Source organism: Ranitomeya variabilis, chromosome 1 (assembly GCF_051348905.1).
Source record: "Ranitomeya variabilis isolate aRanVar5 chromosome 1, aRanVar5.hap1, whole genome shotgun sequence".
Classification (NCBI taxonomy): Eukaryota; Metazoa; Chordata; class Amphibia; order Anura; family Dendrobatidae; genus Ranitomeya; species Ranitomeya variabilis.
Genome location: NC_135232.1, coordinates 552,539,254 through 552,558,710, shown reverse-complemented (window position 1 = coordinate 552,558,710; position 19,457 = coordinate 552,539,254). Strand labels below are relative to the sequence as shown.

Here is a 19,457-nt window from a genome sequence, read left to right as displayed (position 1 = left end):
GCCACCACCCCAGTCGGTCAGCTCCACACCAAAAACCTCAGCTCCACCGATCAGTTCAGCTCCGCGCTCTGACTCCAACTCCGCCAGTCAGCTTTATGCTCTGATCCCAGCCCTGCCAGTCAGCTTCCCGCCACCAGCCCTGCCCCATCCTAAAACTTCATGCCTCCAACCAGCTCTGTTAGTCAGCTCCGCCCAAACTTCAGTCTCACCGGTCAGCCTCGCGGCACAAACTCAGCCTCGCTGGTCATCTCAGCGCATCCACCCAGCTCCATTGGTCAGCTCCTCACCCCAACTCTAGTCTGCCCTGCTGGTGAGCTCTGAACCCCAACCCCTGATCAGATCAGCTTCGTGCTTCGGAGTGCAGGCCCCACCAGCAAGCTCCACACATCCTCCCTAGCCCCGCCCCGCCGGTCAGCTCCGTCCACCAACCTCAGCCCTATATGTCAGCTCTGCGCCCCAACCTCAGCCCCACCGGTCAGTTCCACAACTGCACCCAGTCTCAACAGTTGGCTCCGTGCCTCAACCTCAGCACCTCAGCGCCGGTCTGCTCAGCACCCCAACCCCAGCCCCGCCAATCAGCTCTGCGCCACCACTCCAGCCCTACAGGTCAGATCCGAGCCTACACACAGCCCCGATGGTCATCTCTGCACCCCAACCCTAGTCCCACCCTGCCAGTCAGCTCCGAAAACCAACCTCAGCCCCGCTGGTCAGTTCCCCACTCCGTCTCTAGCCCCACCAGTCAACTCCTCACCTCCGGCAATCAACTCCTCACCCTGTCCCCAGCCCCCACGGTCAGCTTCTCACTTCGTCACCAGCCTCAACAGTCAATTCCTCACCCAGTCCCCAGATGGTCAGTACCTCACCCTGTCCCCAGCCCCGACGATCAGATCCTCACCCCGTCTCCAACCCCGATGGGTCAGCTCTTTGACTTACCTCGGTTGACCTTCCCCACTACAGACACCTCCAACCATTTGGTATTATCTTTCTTGGAGTAAATACCGAAAAGAACACCGCCACTTTTAGTGGGAAGACGGAGTGTGGACAGGAAATAAATGTCATTAATGGCCAGCAACTCAGAGCGGATCTTTTCCACCACGCTGCTCATGTGACGAGACTCGCTGACCGCCATCAGGTCCACCACTGCGAGATGACATCAAAGGTGGTCATCAGCGATATACAATGTGAACAGGGGAATACAACCAACAGCAACGGATACAACTGGGACCCAATATACTCATCGCAGGGAGTGTATACAGTATATACCAGAGGCAGACAGTGTACAGTGAGATGTATACAATATATAACGGAGGAAGTCAGTATACAGTGTGGTGTAAAACGTTCAAGTCGTTCTCACTAAATTATAATATCATCAAAAAGTTAATTTATTTCAGTTTTTCAATACAAAAAGTGAAACTTCTATATTATATAGTCATTACAAACAGAGTGATCTATTTTCAAGTGTGTATTTCTGTTAATGTTCATGATTATGGCTTAAAGCCAATGAAAATCCAAAAGTCATTATCTCAGTAAATTAGAATACTTTATAACACCAGCTTGAAAAATTATTTTAAAATCTGAAATGTTGGCCTACTGAAATTTATGTTCAGTAAATGCACTCAATACTTGGTCGGGGCGCCTTTTGCATCAATAGGTGCGGTGTGGCATGGAGGCGATCAGCCTGTGGCATTGCTGAGGTGTTATGGAAGCCCAGGTTGCTTTGATAGCAGTCTTCAGCTCGTCCGCATTGTTGGATCTAGTGTCACTCATCTTCCTCTTAACAATACCCCATAGATTCTCTATGGGGTTAAGGTCATGTGAGTTTGATGGCCAATCAATCACAGTGATACTGTTGTTTGTAAACCAGGTATTAGTTCTTTTGGCAGTGTGGACAGATGCCAAGTCCTGCTGACATTTCCAACTCCAAGCAATTGTTGGCAAAGGGAAGCATAAAGTGCTCTAAAATTTCCTGGTAGACGGATGCGCTGACTTTGGTCTTGATAAAACTCAGTGGACCTACACCAGCAGATGACATGGCTCCCCAAACCACTGATTGTGGAAACTTTACACTAGACCTCAAGCAGCTTGGATTGTGTGCCTCTCCACTCTACCTCCAGACTCTGGGACCTTGATTTCCAAATGAAATGCAAAATTTACTTTCATCTGAAAACAACACCTTGGACCACTGAGCAACAGTCCAGTTCTTTTTCTCCTTGGCACAGGTAAGACGCTTCTGGCGTTGTCTATTGGTCATGAGTGGCCTGACACAAGGAATGAGACACTTGTAGCCCATGTCCTGGATATGTCTGTGTGTGGTGGCTCTTGAAGCAATGACTCCAGCAGTAGTCCACTCCTTGTGAATCTCCCTCAAATTTTTGAATGGCCTTTTCTTAACAATCCTTTCAAGGCTTATCCTGATTGCTTGTGCACCTTTTTCTACCACACTTTTCCTTCCACTCAACTTTACATTAATATGCTTGGATACAGCACTCTGTAAACAGCCAGCTTCTTTAGCAATGACCTTTTGTGGCTTACCCTCCTTGTGGAGTGTGACAATGACTGCCTTCTGGACAACTTTCAAGTCAGCAGTCTTCCCCGTGATTGTGGAGCTATCAGACTAAGGGACCTTTTTAGATGCTTAGGAAGCCTTTGCAGGTTTTTTGTTAATTATTGTAATTTACTGAGATAATGACTTTTAGGTTTTCATTGGCGGTAAGAAATAATCATCAACATTGACAGAAATAAACACTTGAAATACTGTAGATCACTCTGTCTGTAATGACTCTATATAATATATGTTGAAATGGAGCACTACGGCACTCGTAATGTGTGAGATAGGTGTTCGAGTAGGATATCTAACCCAAAGCAGTCCAAAACCAGAAAAAACTTGGCACTCTGAAAGAAATTTTGGCGTGCAATGAAAATGTTTATTGATGTGCATCCATAAATATATCGCTTTATGACTTCCGTCACTCTCCCCATGCTCTGACTCATACAGGATTCCCGTCTGCATCCAGGCTACCCCAAAACGTAATTTGGAACTGATAGAGACAGGATACATGTTTCTCTCAATACCAGTATATTTGTTCTGATGAAGGTCCGGATGTGGACCAAAAACGTTCAACTTGCCTTTATGGATGCACATCAATAAACATTTTCATTGCACGCCAAAATTTCCTTCAGAGTGCCAAGTTTTTTCTGGTTTTGGTCTATATAATATATGAGTTTCACTTTTTGTACTGAATAAATTAAATGAATTAACTTTTTGATGATATTCTAATTTACTGAGAAGAACTTGTATATACCGGAGGCAGACAGTGTACAGTGAGATGTAAATGGTATTTACCGGGGCAGTCAATATACAGTGAGATATATACAGCATATACCAGGGGCAGTCAGTGTACACTGAGGTGTATACACTATATACCGGGGGCAGTGTACAGTGAGGTGTATATGTAACATAGTGTCACTGCCCTGGCCTTTGTTCCAGGCCTGTAATGTAATCAGATTTATAAACACGGTCTTCAATAATTGTATGAGAATATATCCGCAAATTGCATAGAAACTAACACCTCCCCCAAAAGGAATGTAATTTAGGGAAAAAAGAGGGTCCATTCAAAAAAACGAACATAATCAATATTTATTCAAATTATTAAAACAGATTAAAAATTCAAGCAGAACTAACATATAGTGGCACACACCAATCAAAAAAGATATTTTTATAATTAATTCAAGTATTGTATATAATCAATCCAAGTGGACTTTGACTCATGAGATTTAATGAAATATGTCACTCAAAACAGTCCTCTTTTGTAGCTGCCAGGATACCGCCCACCATTACCATATTAAATGCACGTGCAAACAAATAGTAGGGCTTTCCTATTCCCGACCTTACATAAAGCCGGAGAGATTTTTCACTCAACAGATGGAACAAAACCCCAAAAAATGAAGATGTAGAGATGTAGGTGCCACCACCCCGACGACGCCGTTTCGCCAAATGCTTCTTCAAAAAGGGGGCGATCGCCCCCTTTTTGAAGAAGCATTTGGCGAAACGGCGTCGTCGGGGTGGTGGCACCTACATCTCTACATCTTCATTTTTTTGGGCTCTCAGGCACTCTATGTGAGTATTTATAAGTATTATATGGATCATTTTTGTTCCATCTGTTGAGGGAAAAATCTCTCCGGCTTTATGTAAGGTCGGGAATAGGAAAGCCCTACTATTTGTTTGCACGTGCATTTAATATGGTAATGGTGGGCGGTATCCTGGCAGCTACAAAAGAGGACTGTTTTGAGTGACATATTTCATTAAATCTCATGAGTCAAAGTCCACTTGGATTGATTACCGTATATACAATACTTGAATTAATTATAAAAATATCTTTTTTGATTGGTGTGTGCCACTATATGTTAGTTCTGCTTGAATTTTTAATCTGTTTTAATAATTTGAATAAATATTGATTATTTTAGTTTTTTTGAATGGACCCTCTTTTTCCCCTAAATTACATTCCTTTTGGGGGAGCTGTAATGTAATCAGGCCTAGGACCACCACCCTTGTACTGCATCTAGTGGGGGATTCTGTATTTGTTCTTTTCAGGATGGCAGTCATCCAATACACAAACCTGTAAGACAGAACGGAGCCGGTAGCTTCTGGAAATTTCTCAATGTAGCCACATGTTAAAAGTTGGTGTGAACCTCCCCCATCGATGGGCTGGTCCCAGGACACAGAACAATAGACTCATGTTTTTGGAAGAGTCAGTTGGTGGTCACCTGCGAAGGGCTAAGATCTTATGCTGAGGCGAGAGGCCGGTGTTGTTAGAAGCTGCCACGTGCGACTGCATTGTATCCGTCATCCGCTGGATCCATTGAACTCATCCAAGGACTATTTCTATATTTCCCTAGCGTCGGATTACCGGGTGGAGCCCCCGGGTCGGCTCCCTTTGTGTGGGCTCATTGTAGACTCATTACGGACACTGTAGCATTACCCTTATTTGTACTCCCAGCTCCCTGTTCCAATAAATCTTTTGGGATTGTTTATCAGCCTGGTGTCTCTTCCTACTCTGTCCCATACCCTTCACAAACTGGTGGGAGCGGTGGTATCAGAGCAAAAGGAATGGACAGCAGCCCATCAATGTCTGGAACCGGAACCTTAGGATTAAAGAACTGTACTGTGGGGAGCCTACAAACAAAGGCCAGTGAATTAGGAGTCTGCTATAAAGGACTGACCAAGGAGTAACTAATTAAGACTTTAGAAGGAGCTTGCCTGCAAGATGGCACTGAAGAAGGATTCCCACAGCAAAGGGAGGAAAGACAGGAGTTGCAGGTAAATACCCAAAAAAGTCAGTGGGTTGTGTGGTACAAGGACTTCGAACATCAATGTCGATTAAAGGAAGTCCCAGAAAGGGAGCAAGTCAGACATCTAGTGGGGCTCTTAGAGGGTGGAGCTGCTGAAGCCTATATGGACCCCCGGTGGAACTGTGAGTATGGGGAGGTAAAAGAGGCCATTCTAGAACATTATGCCATAACCCCTGAAACTTACAGAACTCAGTTCCGCTCTTTAGCCTGTGATGGGGAAGTGTCTTTCAAGATGTATGCCCACAGGCTCAAATAAGTATGTCCTCGCTGGCTGGAGGGAGAAGGGGCCTTAACTTGGGATACTGTCCTCCAGGTCATACTAAAAGAGCAGTTCAAATGCCTCGCTGAGATCTGGGAATAGGTGCGCGAGAGGAAACCAGCGTCAATGGAACGAGCTGCTATTCTAGCTGATGAGGCTCCCACCATCAAGCTTCAGTAGAAAAAACTACTAGTCGGTGAGAAAAAAAATCTCCAGCTTCCCAACACTGGCGGCCCCTTGTCCTTCGGCCTCCAATGTTCACCGTCCCACTAGATTACCAACTCATGGCGAACCCTGTGTGAATGTGCCTCCCATTACTCAAGCCTTATCTTTGGGAATACGACATGGAGGAAGATCATAGAACACAAGTTTTATGGATGTGGGCAGCCTGGTCATCTGCAAGCCCACTGTCCAGATGTTCGGAGGCAGAACAACTACAGACCACCTTTACCTATCCATTATCTACAGACATCAGCAACAGGAGAAGAGCTGGATTCACTCCCTGGTGATTTGCCAGTGACTCTGATATATTGGCTCCCCTACAAGGAGTCTATGGGGTGCAAGCCACAGCCACCTGTTCTTCTGATCTTCAGAACTAACATCTACAGGAGGTCGTGCTGGATGGCCAAAAAGTTGTTGGCTTTCGTGACACTGGGGCTTTACTCACCATAGCCGATCCCCGAGTAATTCGACCAGAAGCAATTCAAAAGGGACCAAGGATTGCCATTGAATTGGCTGGAGGTACTCAGAGATATATTCCAAGAGCGAGTGTGGCCCTGGATTATGGCCTTGGGGCAAAACAATGCATAATCGGTGTGATGAGCGGACTTCCTGCAGACGTTCTTATAGGAAATGATGTGGGGAATCTTCAATGCCACTTTGTTGGTGCGGTAACCCAAAGTCAAGCCAGGAGAGCCACAGATGTGGACGTGCTCAGCCCATCAATGGAAATATGACCATCAGAACTGCCTTCGCAGCCGGTGAGTGTTCTTGTGGGGATCATATGAGTGTCTCTTTGGATAAAGTTCAGTTTAGACAAGAGGTAGAGACAGACCCTACCCTAGCTAGTTTTAGAAACTAGGCTTAAATAGGGTAGTTAGGGGAAAAAATTACCAGGGAAAATGGACTCCTATATCGGGTCACCAACACTGACTCCCTAGTAAACCCTAGGCTTATAGCAAACAGCTGATTATCCCTCAGAAATACAGAGTTTCCCCTATTACACCTTGCTCATAACATTCCTACTGCTGGCCATCAAGGGAAAACCCGCACTCAGGCCAGTCTCACACGTCCAGATAATTCCGGTACCGGAAAAATCGGTACCGGAGTTATCCGTGTCCGTGTGTCCGTGAGCTCACGTGGCACATCAGTGTGGCACACGTGCGGCAGCCGTGTGCCGACTGGGTACCACAGGGACCGTGCAGGAGACAGCGCTAGAGATAAGCGCTGTCCCCTGCATCTGGTGCTGAAGCCGGAATTCATTCCTTCTTCCCAGCAGCATTCGCTGGAGAGAAGGAATGAAAAATCATTGTTTTTTTATTTTTTGTGTGTTTAAAATGAAGATCCTTGTCACCACCCCCCTCCCACCACCTGTGCGCCCGCCCGCTGGAAATAAAATACTCACCCGGCTCCCTTGATGCTTCCTCTCAGCGCCGCAGCTTCTTCCTGTATGAGTGGTCACGTGGTACCGCTCATTACAGTGATGAATATGCGGCTCAACCCCTATGGGATGGATGCAGACTAGAAGTACCTACCTATTTGCCTATCAGGAAGTTCCCCAGGAGTCCACTGGGTTTTCCCCCTTTGAGCTACTCTATGGATGAACGGTCAGTGGACTTTTAACCCTGCTAAGAGAGGGGCAAGTTGAAGATACCGAAACCCCTGCTGTTCCATATGTCCTAAAGCTTTGGGAAACCCTGGCTCAACTTACTAGTTTTGCTCAGGATCATGTGCGGATGACTCAAACCAGACAGAAGACATGGTATGACCACAAAGTACGCTATAGGGAGTTTGCAGAAGAACAATATGTCTTAATGGTTTTTCCCCATGGGCAAAATAAATTGTAGACAACACGGGAGGGTCCCTTCCGGGTTCTCAGAAAACTTAATGACACCAATTACCTCCTTGCTTTAGATGATCAGGGTTTAAGACAAAAGACTGTCCATCTGAATATGACTAAGGACTACCATGACCGGACCCCACCAGTGCTTCAAAATAGAGTCAGGAGGAGAAGGACTCACTACCTGATCTTGTGGAAGCCTCAAGAGTCCCATCCACTGTGGAACAGGTTCCTCTGAGAAATCACCTGCATTCTTTACAGAAAAATCAAATGCTGGGGGTGCTTCATAAGCGACATGCTGATTTCTCATCCCGACCGGGTCAAACCACAGTAACCCAACATCATGTGGACACTCCGGGCATCCGTCCCATACAGCAGGCTCCTTACCGGGTACCAGAATCAGTTAAAAACACCATGCAGCAGGAACTGGAGGAGATGTTACAGCTTGGGGTCATTCAGGCCTCCCATAACCCTTGGGCCCCTCCTGTGGTGTTAGTACCCAAGAAAGATGGGAGTACTCGATTTTGTGTGGACTATAGACAACTAAATGACCATACCATTATTGATCCTTATCCAATGTTCCATATTGATGAACTTCTAGACCGGATCGCTGGGGCCCGATATGTCACTACGTTGGATCTCAGTAAGGAATATGGGCAAATCCCTCTAACGGAGGGAGGGAGAGAAAGGTCGGTTTTCATAACCACTTTTGGTCTGTATGAATTTCTAAACATGCCTTTTGGAATGAAGAATGCCCCTGCAACCTTTCAGAGAACGGTAGACCAGATCCTCCGGGAATGTGGCCACTTTGCTTGTGCCTACTTGGATGATATAAACATTTTCAGCCAGACGTGGGAGGAACATATGAACCAAGTAGCAGTTGCTGTTGACCAGATTCTTGCAGCAGCCCTAACCATTCGACCTGATAAATGCCAATTGGGGATGGGTGAAGTCCAGTACCTGGGGCATAGAGTAGAAGGGAAGTCACGTCCCGAACCTGCCAAAATCCAGACTATTAGAGATTGGTCTGCAACCCAAACGAAGAAACAAGTAAAGGCTTTTTTGGGCACTGCCAGTTATAACGGAAAATTTGTTTCTCATTTCAGCACTGTGGCCAAGCCTCTTACCAGAGCTGTGGAGTCGGTAAGCCAAACCTCCGACTCCAACAAAATGGGCTCCGACTCCGACTACACGACTCCGGCTCCACAGCCCTGCATCTTACAGACGTCACCAAGAAAACCTTGACCCGGGCTCCAGCCTGTGATGAGGCTTTTAATCTGCTGAAGGAAGCCCTAGTCTGTGACCCTGCTCAGGCTGCTCCGGACTACAAGAGGAGGTTTATTGTACAGACGGATGCCTCTTCATATGGACTGGGGGCTGTACTCAGCCAGGTGAATGCAGCTGGGGAGGAGCACCCCATTGACTACCTCAGCAGGAAACTGCTGGATCGAGAAGTGGCCTATGCAACCGTTGAAAAGGAATGCCTGGATGTAGTATGGGCCCACAGGAAACTAAGGCCATATCTGTATGGAAGAGAATTCACGGTGGTTACTGATCACAATCCACTCACTTGGTTGAGCAGAGTCTCTGGGGACAATGGACGCTTACTACGATGGAGCCAGTTGGTGGTGACCTGCGAAGGGCTAGGATCTTATGCTGAGGCGAGATCCTGGTGACTGTGCTTATTGTTTGAAGCTGACACGTGGGACTGCGTTGTATCCCTCATCCGCTGGATCCATTGAACTCATCCAAGGACTATTTCTATATTTCCCTGGTGTTGTATTACTGGGTGGCTCCCCCGGGTTGGCTCCCTTTGTGAGGACTCATTGTGGACTCATTACGGACGCTGTAGCATTACCCTCATTTGTGCTGCCCAGCTCCCTGTTCTAATAAATCTCGTTTGATTGTTTATCGGCCTGGTGTCTCATCCTGCTCTGTCGCATACCCCATCACAGTATAAGGTATACAGTACAGACCAAAAGTTTGGACACGCCTTCTCATTTAAAGATTTTTCTGTATTTTCATGACTATGAAAATTGTAAATTCACACTGAAGGCATCAAAACTATGAATTAACACATGTGGAATTACACTCACCGGCCACTTTATTAGGTACACCATGCTAGTAACGGGTTGGACCCCCTTTTGCCTTCAGAACTGCCTCAATTCTTCGTGGCATAGATTCAACAAGGTGCTGGAAGCATTCCGCAGAGATTTTGGTCCATATTGACATGATGGCATCACACAGTTGCCGCAGATTTGTCGGCTGCACATCCCAAAGATGCTCCATACAAGGCAGGATGGATCCATGCTTTCATGTTGTTTACGCCAAATTCTGACCCTACCATCCGAATGTCACAGCAGAAATCGAGACTCATCAGACCAAGCAACGTTTTTCCAATCTTCTACTGTCCAATTTCGATGAGCTTGTACAAATTGTAGCCTCAGTTTCCTGTTCTTAGCTGAAAGGAGTGGTACCCGGTGTGGTCTTCTGCTGCTGTAGCCCATCTGTCTCAAAGTTCGACGCACTGTGCGTTCAGAGATGCTCTTAGGCCTACCTTGGTTGTAACGGGTGGCGATTTGAGTCACTGTTGCCTTTCTATCAGCTCGAACCAGTCTGCCCATTCTCCTCTGACCTCTGGCATCAACAAGGCATTTCCGCCCACAGAACTGCCGCTCACTGGATTTTTTTTCTTTTTCGGACCATTCTCTGTAAACCCTAGAGATGGTTGTGCGTGAAAATCCCAGTAGATCAGCAGTTTCTGAAATACTCAGACCAGCCCTTCTGGCACCAACAACCATGCCACGTTCAAAGGCACTCAAATCACCTTTCTTCCCCATACTAATGCTCGGTTTGAACTGCAGGAGATTGTCTTGACCATGTCTACATGCCTAAATGCACTGAGTTGCCGCCATGTGATTAGCTGATTAGAAATTAAGTGTTAACAAGAAGTTGGACAGGTGTACCTAATAAAGTGGCCGGTGAGTGTATATACTTAACAAAAAAGTGTGAAACAACTGAAAATATGTCTTATATTCTAGGTTCTTCAAAGTAGCCACCTTTTGCTTTGATGACTGCTTTGCAAACTCTTGGCATTCTCTTGATGAGCTTCAAGACGTAGTCACCGGAAATGGTCTTCCAACAATCTTGAATGAGTTCCCAGAGATGCTTAGCACTTGTTGGCCCTTTTGCCTTCACTCTGCGGTCCAGCTCACCCAAACCATCTCGATTGGGTTCAGGTCTGGCATACCACCCCATCACTCTCCTTTTTGGTCACATAGCCCTTACACAGCCTGGAGGTGTGTTTGGGGTCATTGTCCTGTTGAAAAATAAATGGTCCAACTAAACGCAAAGCGGATGGAATAGCATGCCACTGCAAGATGCTGTGGTAGCCATGCTGGTTCAGTATGCCTTCAATTTTGAATAAATCCCCAACAGTGTCACCAGCAAAGCACCCCCACACAATCACACCTCCTCCTCTATGCTTTACGGTCTGTTCACCTTTTCTGCGTCGCACAAAGACACGGTGGTTGTAACCAAAGATCTCAAATTTGGACTCATCAGACCAAAGCACAGATTTCCACTGGTCTAATTCCTTGTGTTCTTTAGCCCAAACATGTCTCTTCTTCTTGTTGCCTGTCCTTAGCAGTGGTTTCCTAGCAGCTATTTTACCATGAAGGCCTGCTGCACAAAGTCTCCTCTTAACAGTTGTTGTACAGATGTGTCTGCTGCTAGAACTCTGTGTGGCATTGACCTGGTCTCTAATCTGAGCTGCTGTTAACCTGCGATTTCTGAGGCTGGTGACTCGGAGAAACTTCTCCTCAGAAGCAGAGGTGACTCTTGGTCTTCCTTTTCTGGGGCGGTCCTCATGTGAGCAAGTTTGTAGCGCTTGATGGTTTTTGCAACTGCACTTGGGGACACTTTCAAAGTTTTCCCAATTTTTCGGACTGACTGACCTTCATTTCTTAAAGTAATGATGGCCACTCGTTTTTCTTTACTTAGCTGCTTTTTTCTTGACATAATACAAATTCTAACAGTCTATTCAGTAGGACTATCAGCTGTGTATCCACTAGACTTCTGCACAACACAACTGATGGTCCCAACCCCATTTGTAAGGCAAGAAATCACACTTATTAAACCTGACAGAGCACACCTGTGAAGTGAAAACTATTCCCGGTGACTACCTCTTGAAGCTGATCAAGAGAATGCCAATAGTGTGCAAAGCAGTCATCAAAGCAAAAGGTGGCTACTTTGAAGAACCTAGAATATAAGACATAATTTCAGTTGTTTCACAATGTTTTATTAAGTATGTTATTCCACATGTGTTAATTCATAGTTTTGATGCCTTCAATGTGAATTTACAATTTTCATAGTCATGAAAAAACAGAAAAATCTTTAAATGAGAAGGTGTGTCCAAACTTTTGGTCTGTACTGTATAAGGGAAGTCAGTGTACAGTGAGGTGTATACGGTATATACTGAGGGTAGTCAGTGTACACTGAGGTCTATGCAGTATATACCGGGGGCAGTCAGTGTACAGTGAGGTGTATACAGTATAAACCAAGGGCAGTTAGTGCACAGTGTGGTGAATACAGTATAAACAGGGGCAGGCAGTATACAGTGAGGTGAATACAATATACAGAGTATAACGGAGGAGGTCAGTATACATTGCAGTATACAGCACATACTGGAGGCAGTCAGTGTACAGTTACGTCTATACGGTATGTACTGTGGACAGTCAGTGTACAGTGATGTGTACACAGTATACACAGGGTGAATCAGTATACAGTGAGGTGTATACAGAATATACCAGGGCAGTCAGTGAACAGTGAAGTGTATACATTATATACCGGAGGCAGACAGTATATAGTGAGGTGTACACAGTATATACAGGGGCAGTCAGTATACAGTGAGGTGTATACAGTACATACCAGGGGCACTCAATATACAGTGAGTTATATACAGTATAAACAGGGGGCAGTCAGGGTACAGTGACGTGTGTACAGTATGCACTATAGGCAGTCAGTGTACAGTGGCGTGTGTACAGTATATACAGGGGGCAGTAGGCATACAGTGAGGTGTATACTGTATACTGGCGGCAATCAGTATCTAATGAGGCGTATACAGTATATATCGGAGGTCAGTATACATTGAGGCATATATAGTTGTCACGTTAATGTATAAAATGGAGTATGATTTTTCATTTTCCCTTGTTATCACACACGCTGTGGGCTCCAACCCTCCTTCCCCTTCCCACCGCCTTCGCTGACCTAGGGCACAATCCCTATGTAACTTGAAACTCCAGCGGGCAGCCTTGAAACTCCTCTCTGCTCTTTCCCCCCTCCCGTCGGAATGTAAATTAGCCAGGAGTGTGTGCAAGTTTCTTTTGTCTAAACCCATGTGTTTGCTGAAAAGGGGGGAGTTATTAAATGAGCCATAATGCGCCGCCAGTGTATGACAGGAATATGCCAAACACATATTTGGATCGTGCGTTAATAGAGCTTCACTGCGGCACCGGTCGCTAAACTTTAGCTCCAACAGAACCTGAGAAATGATTTTCTTCTGAACCGTGTGAACTACCTAGTCCGAGTTCAGACTCATTTGAGCACCCGGGCAGCTAGGGGAGGGTGGAGGTAACTCAACCCCCTTTAGTGATGCCACAGCCTACAAGTATAAGTTACTGCCACTCAACCCAGCCTTCATTCCTGCCTGGGATCTCACTGCACCAAGACCCCCTGATGAATTGGGATATCTGGCTCCTCCCACCAGCATGGTTGGCCGGAAATGATCTAAGCAGAATGTGAGTATTAATCTTCTTTACTCCCTGTTTTTTTTATAATTGCTTGTACATATTTAAGTGTCTCATAGTGCAAAATCTTTATATACCTTTTGTAAACACTGCCAACCTTTTTGGAGTAAAAGTTGTAATATTTGCTAGCTTCATTTCCCTGGCTCTAAAACGTACCCTAAGTGCCTGAAGCTAATTATGCTAATTTGGGTTGGCTCGAACCCCTCTGTGGAGAAATCTAAGCTGGTCCAGGTGAGTACAGCTGGCAGTGACGGAACGGGGTTTTAGAAGCTATCGTCTGGCTGCAGCCTGAGCATTTATAATTCCCTTGCTGCAGCATGCCTGCTAGCCAGTCCACAGTGAAGCGGCCCGTTCGGCGACTAATTATCCTAAGTGTAGTTCCCTGACTGACCTGTGGGTAAGGGGGGAGCCGAAGAGCTGCAAGTTCCGAAGCGGAACTGGAAAACGGGATATACATAAATCCCTGCAGTTCGTGATATATTGTAGCAGCAGTGGGACAACTAAAATAAGCCCCTGCTGTAAATTGATAGGTCAATAGCCTTGTTTGTGTTTTCATCACATTGTAGCAGTGGTGGGATAACTAAGATAAGCCCCCTGCACATGTGATAGCCGTACGCTGGCCAAAGGTCCCCCCCCGATTCGTGACAACAGTATATACTGGGGGTAATCAGTGTACAGTAAGGTGAATACAGTATATACACCATGCAGTCACTATACATTGAAGTGTATACAGTATATACCGAGGGCAGTCAGAGTATAGGGAGGTGTAAACCAAGGGCAGTTAGTATATAGTGAAATGTATACAGTATAAACTGGGGGCAGGCAGTGTGCAGTGAGATGTATACAGTATATACCAGGTGCAGTGAGTGTACAGTGAGGTGCATACAGTATATAGCGGGGGCAGTCAGTATATAGTGAGGTGTATACAGAATATAATGGAGGAGGTCAATATACATAAAGGCGTTTACAGTATATACTGTGGGCAGCCAGTGTACAGTGAGGTGTATACAGTATACAGCGGGGCAGTCAGTGTGCAGTGATATGTATACAGTATATACAGGGGCAGTCAACGTACAGTGAAGTGTATACCGTATATACTGTGGGCAGTCAGTCTACAGTGAGGTGTATACAGTATACACCTCACTGTAGACTGTATACACCTCACTGTAGACTGACTGCCCACAGTATACAGTGAGGTGTATACAGTGAGGTGTATACAGTGCCTTGCGAAAGTATTCGGCTCCCTGGAACTTTTCAGCCTTTTCCCACACATCATGCTTCAAATATAAAGATACCAAATGTAAATTTTTGGTGAAGAATCAACAAGTGGAACACAATTGCGAAGTTGAATGAAATTTATTGGTCATTTTAAATTTTAGGAGAAATTCAAAAACTGAAAAGTGGGGTGTTCAATATTATTTGGCCCTTTAACTTACCGTAATACTTTGTTGCACAACCTTTTGCTGCTACTACAGCTGCAAGTCACTTGGGGTATGTCTCTATCAGTTTTGTACATCGAGATACTAAAATTCTTGCCCATTCTTCCTTGGCAAACAGCTCGAGCTCAGTGAGGTTTGATGGAGATCGTTTGTGAACAGCAGTTTTCAGCTCTTTCCACAGATTCTCGATTGGATTGAGGTCTGGACTTTGACTTGGCCATTCTAACACCTGGATACATTTATTTGTGAACCATTCCATTGTAGATTTTGCTTTATGTTTGGGATCATTGTCTTGTTGGAATACAAATCTCCGTCTCAGTCTCAGGTCTTTTGCAGACTTCCAACAGGTTTTCTTCAAGAATGGTCCTGTACTTGGTTCCATCCATCTTCCCATCAATTTTAACCATCTTCCCAGTCACTGCTTAAGAAAAGCAGGCCCAAACCATGATGCTGCCACCACCACGTTTAACAGTGGGGATGGTGTGTTCAGGGTGATGAGCTGTGTTGCCTTTAAGCCAAACATATTGTTTGGCATTGTTGCCAAAAAGTTCGATTTTGGTTTCATCTGACCAGAGTACCTTCTTCCACATGTTTGGTGTGTCTCCCAGGTGGCTTGTTGCAAACTTTAAATGACTCTTTTTATGGATATCTTTGAGAAATGGCTTTCTTCTTGCCACTCTTCCATAAAGGCCAGATTTGGGCAGTGTACGACTGATTGTTGTCCTATGGACAGACTGTCCCACCTCAGCTGTAGATCTCTGCAGTTCATCCAGAGTGATCATGGGCCTCTTGGCTGCATCTCTGATCAGTCTTCTCCTTGTTTGAGATGAAAGTTTAGAGGGACGGCCGGGTCTTGGTAGATTTGCAGTGGTATGATACTCCTTCCATTTAAATATGATCACTTGTGCAGTGCTACTTGGGATGTTTAAAATTTTGGAAATCATTTTGTATCCAAATCCGGCTTTAGGCTATGTGCACAGGTTCAGGAATTTTTGTGGGTTTTTTTTCGTGTTTTTTCGCAATAAAAACATGAAAAAACGCATACATTAAGCATCCTATTATTAGAATGCATTCTGCATTTTTTTTTTTTAACCATTCAAATTTTTATTGAGGAGTCAAAAAAGGCATACAAAGAGAACATTCCCAACCAGGGAAACGAAAGGGTACATAAAAAAAGGGGAAAGGGGGTATAAATAGCAGAAAATAAGTCAAGGGCCCACGAGGGCACATCCAGGAGGGCATAATCATGAAGAACAACATCAAAGAGGAAACAATTCTAATGGTTATGAGCCAAAGCAATAGGAGACACAGACGACGACGAGATCCATAAGTCCCACCAAGAAAGAACCTTGGGTTTTTTTGTAAGACAATCAGCAGTAATAGATTCATAACTGAAATGAAGGTTGATTTTGGATATAAGTTCAGTCCTAGTCGGAATAGTAGGAGATTTCCAATATTTGGCGATACAAAGTCTAGCTGCTACCAGGATGTTAGAGACTATAGGCTGCAGGGGGGGAGGGAGGTCCAGTAAGGAGATACCCAGGACCGCCAAAGGACCATTCAAGGCGAAAGGGAGATGTGCTACCTCAGCAATAATAGATTCAACCTGGCGCCAAAAAACTTGGATGCGCGGACAGCTCCACCGAACATAGGCAAGAGATCCCATGGAATTACAATCCTTCCAGCAAAGAGGAGAGGAAGCATGATGAAATTTAGCCAATCTAACGGGAGTGATATACCATTGGAGCTGAATCTTTTTAGATTGCTCAAGATGCCCAAGGCATGAGGAAAATTTAGAGGGGTGAATCATAGCATTATGCCAGTCATCCAGAGATGCCACGAAGGCGAGGGAAGACTCCCAAGAAACCAAGGGAAGCTTGTCCGCTACACCACAAGTCAGTAGCGCTTTATATAAAATAGAGATGCCGTGAGGTAAAAAGGTGCAAGGTCTAAAAAAATCGATGAGCCGGAGATTCTATTAAAGATAATGGTATACCAAACAATTTGCGGGACCTCAAAAAGCTAAGCACTTGGAGGTAGTGAAAAAAAATCTTTGGCGGACAAGGGGTATCGAGTGCTTAAGTCTGCAAATTCAAAGAGACCCTCCGAGCCATATAGGTCAGCCACCCGCATTAGCCCACATGCTTTCTAAGAAGCGAGGGAGATATTGTCAATCACATGTTCTAAAGCTTGCAAGGAGACATAATGATACAAAAATGGGAAGTGAGTGGGGCATAGGGCCGCCCAAAGTTTCAAAGCAGTTTTCATTGTTCTGAGGTAATGGTCACCCGAGGAGACCTGGAGTAGCATGGGGGCATGGAATGACTCAATTATGAACCAAGGGAGGGGAGAATGCCCCTCCCACCATAATTTCAGAGGTTCTAAAATTGCGGCCCTATAATAAGCCTGGACCCTAGGGGCGCCCACCCCACCCCCATTGTATGGCAGGGACATAATTAGGCGCTTAATTCTGTGAGGTTTTTTGTTCCATATACCGTATTTTTCGGACTATAAGACGCACCAGACTATAAGGCGCACCCAGGTTTTAGAGGTGGAAAATAGGGAAAAAAATATTTGAAGCAAAAAAAATGTGGTAAAATATTTAATAACATAAATAACATACTATTATATGTGGTGTTATTATATATAATAGTATGTTATTATGTTGGAAGCTGCGGGACCAGTGTGGTGTCTGTGAAGTACGATATGAAGACGCTGGAGGGTGAGTATAAGGGCTCATTTCCACATGCGAGGCACACGTCCGTATCTTGCATGTGGAAACCAAGCTCTGGCTCCGGCACTTTGGAGCGGAGCTGTGCAGCTCCATGTGTTCCTATGCGGCCGCACGCTCCGCTCTGGAATGCTGGCTCCACAGTTTGGTTTCCACATGCGAGATACGGACGTGTGCCTCGCATGTGGAAATGAGCCCTAAGAATGGGTGCACAGGGCTTATAGTGAAAGCACCACTCCAGCACTGCAAAATAACACTGGAGTGCTGCTTTAAAATCCCATGGGAGAACTATAACTCCCAGCATGTCCTGCAGATCCTATGACATGCTGGGAGTTATAGTTCACCAAAGGAGTGGCAGAGTGCTTTATTGTGTTTTGTAAAGACTGACCTCTTAATTGTGGCAGCCAGCCACACTGTTGTGAGGTAAAAGCTGGAGCATCCCATGGCTGCACACACACAGAGCCCTCCCTGTTGTTGTTGCCTTTCCACAGCGCAGGACATAAGAGGAAGCTGCAGATTCTAGGTGGGAGTCTGAAGGACCTGTGATGATGTCAGAAGAGGGAGGGCTCTGAGCTGCCATGTGATGCTCCAGCCCGCCCACTTCTGACATCACACAGGTCCTCCCTGTGCACCAGACAGCTCAGCGTCCAGCACAGGCAGGTAGACAGCGATCTCCTGGCCCCTGCTGCCTCCTCTTCCCCCGGACACACAGATTCTCCCCGGAATCAGTGCTGGGGAAACTGTGTGTCCCTGCTTAAGTGCAGCATTCATTTGCTGCTCCCGGCTCACCGCTCAGCTGATCGGTGGGCGGGGAGCAGCTAATAAATATTCACTGCACTTAATCAGCGGGGCCATGTGCTTTCCCCAGCAGCTGATTCCGGGCAGCGGGGACATCCTGAAGTGGGATAACAGAGCGATCCCACTCGCTGCTGCCCCCCTCCCCACATGCTATATCCGTACTATAAGACGCACCCACACTTTCCTCCCAAATTTGGAGGAAAAAAAAGTGCGTCTTATAGTCCGAAAAATACGGTAAATCGGTCGATAAACGTTTGAAAGGCTGATAAGTATTTAGAGGGGATGGTTAGGGGTAGACAACGAAATAAGTATATAATTTTGGGTAGAACCAGCATTTTGGATGTTTGAATTCTTGCCATCCATGATAAGGAAGAGGTAGAGAGTTGATCCAAGCATTTTTTAATATCTAGAAGAGTTGCCTCACAATTAAGACGGACAATGTCAGCTAATTTGGTTATTTGGATGCCTAAATAAGAAAAACCAAGAGGGGACCAGATGAAAGAGTAATTAGCCTGAATCTGTAATTGAAGAGGGACCGGGAGAAACAAGGGAAAGATCGTAGATTTAGTTAAATTGAGTTTATAGTAGGAGACCGCAGAGAATTGGTGAAGGATCAAAGTGATTGCGTTCAAGGAGTCGAGGGGATTAGAACACGTCAAGACTACGTCATCAGCATATAAACCTATCTTATGCTCGATACCCCCAACCATCACACCGCCCACATCCGGGCACTGACGAATTATGGCAGCAAGAGGCTCCATGATTAAAGCAAAGATGAGAGGGGAGAGGGGGCAGCCCTGGCGAGTCCCGCTGGATATAGGGAATAATCGGGATTTAAAGCCAGCTGAGCGTACAGAGGCGCACGGATTAGAATACAAAGCCATAATAGCTGAAGAAATCTGACCAATCAGGCCGAACTTTCGAAGAGTCAGTTCAATATATCCCCAGTGCACCCTGTCAAACGCTTTTTCAGCGTCAAGTGACAGGAATACACTGGGAAGACTCCCCCTCTCCA

General features: G+C 45.6%; 1 protein-coding gene across 2 annotated transcripts in view; it reads right to left on the bottom strand.

Moving 5' to 3' along the window:
• THBS3 (thrombospondin 3) overlaps positions 1 to 19,457 on the bottom strand; it is a 151,927-nt gene that overhangs the window by 106,937 nt on the left and 25,533 nt on the right. For both annotated transcript variants that reach the window (XM_077255905.1, XM_077255898.1), the window contains exon 2: positions 934 to 1,140. In XM_077255905.1, coding sequence (XP_077112020.1) covers positions 934 to 1,140 — 207 coding nt within the window. The remainder of the gene's footprint in view (positions 1 to 933; positions 1,141 to 19,457) is intronic.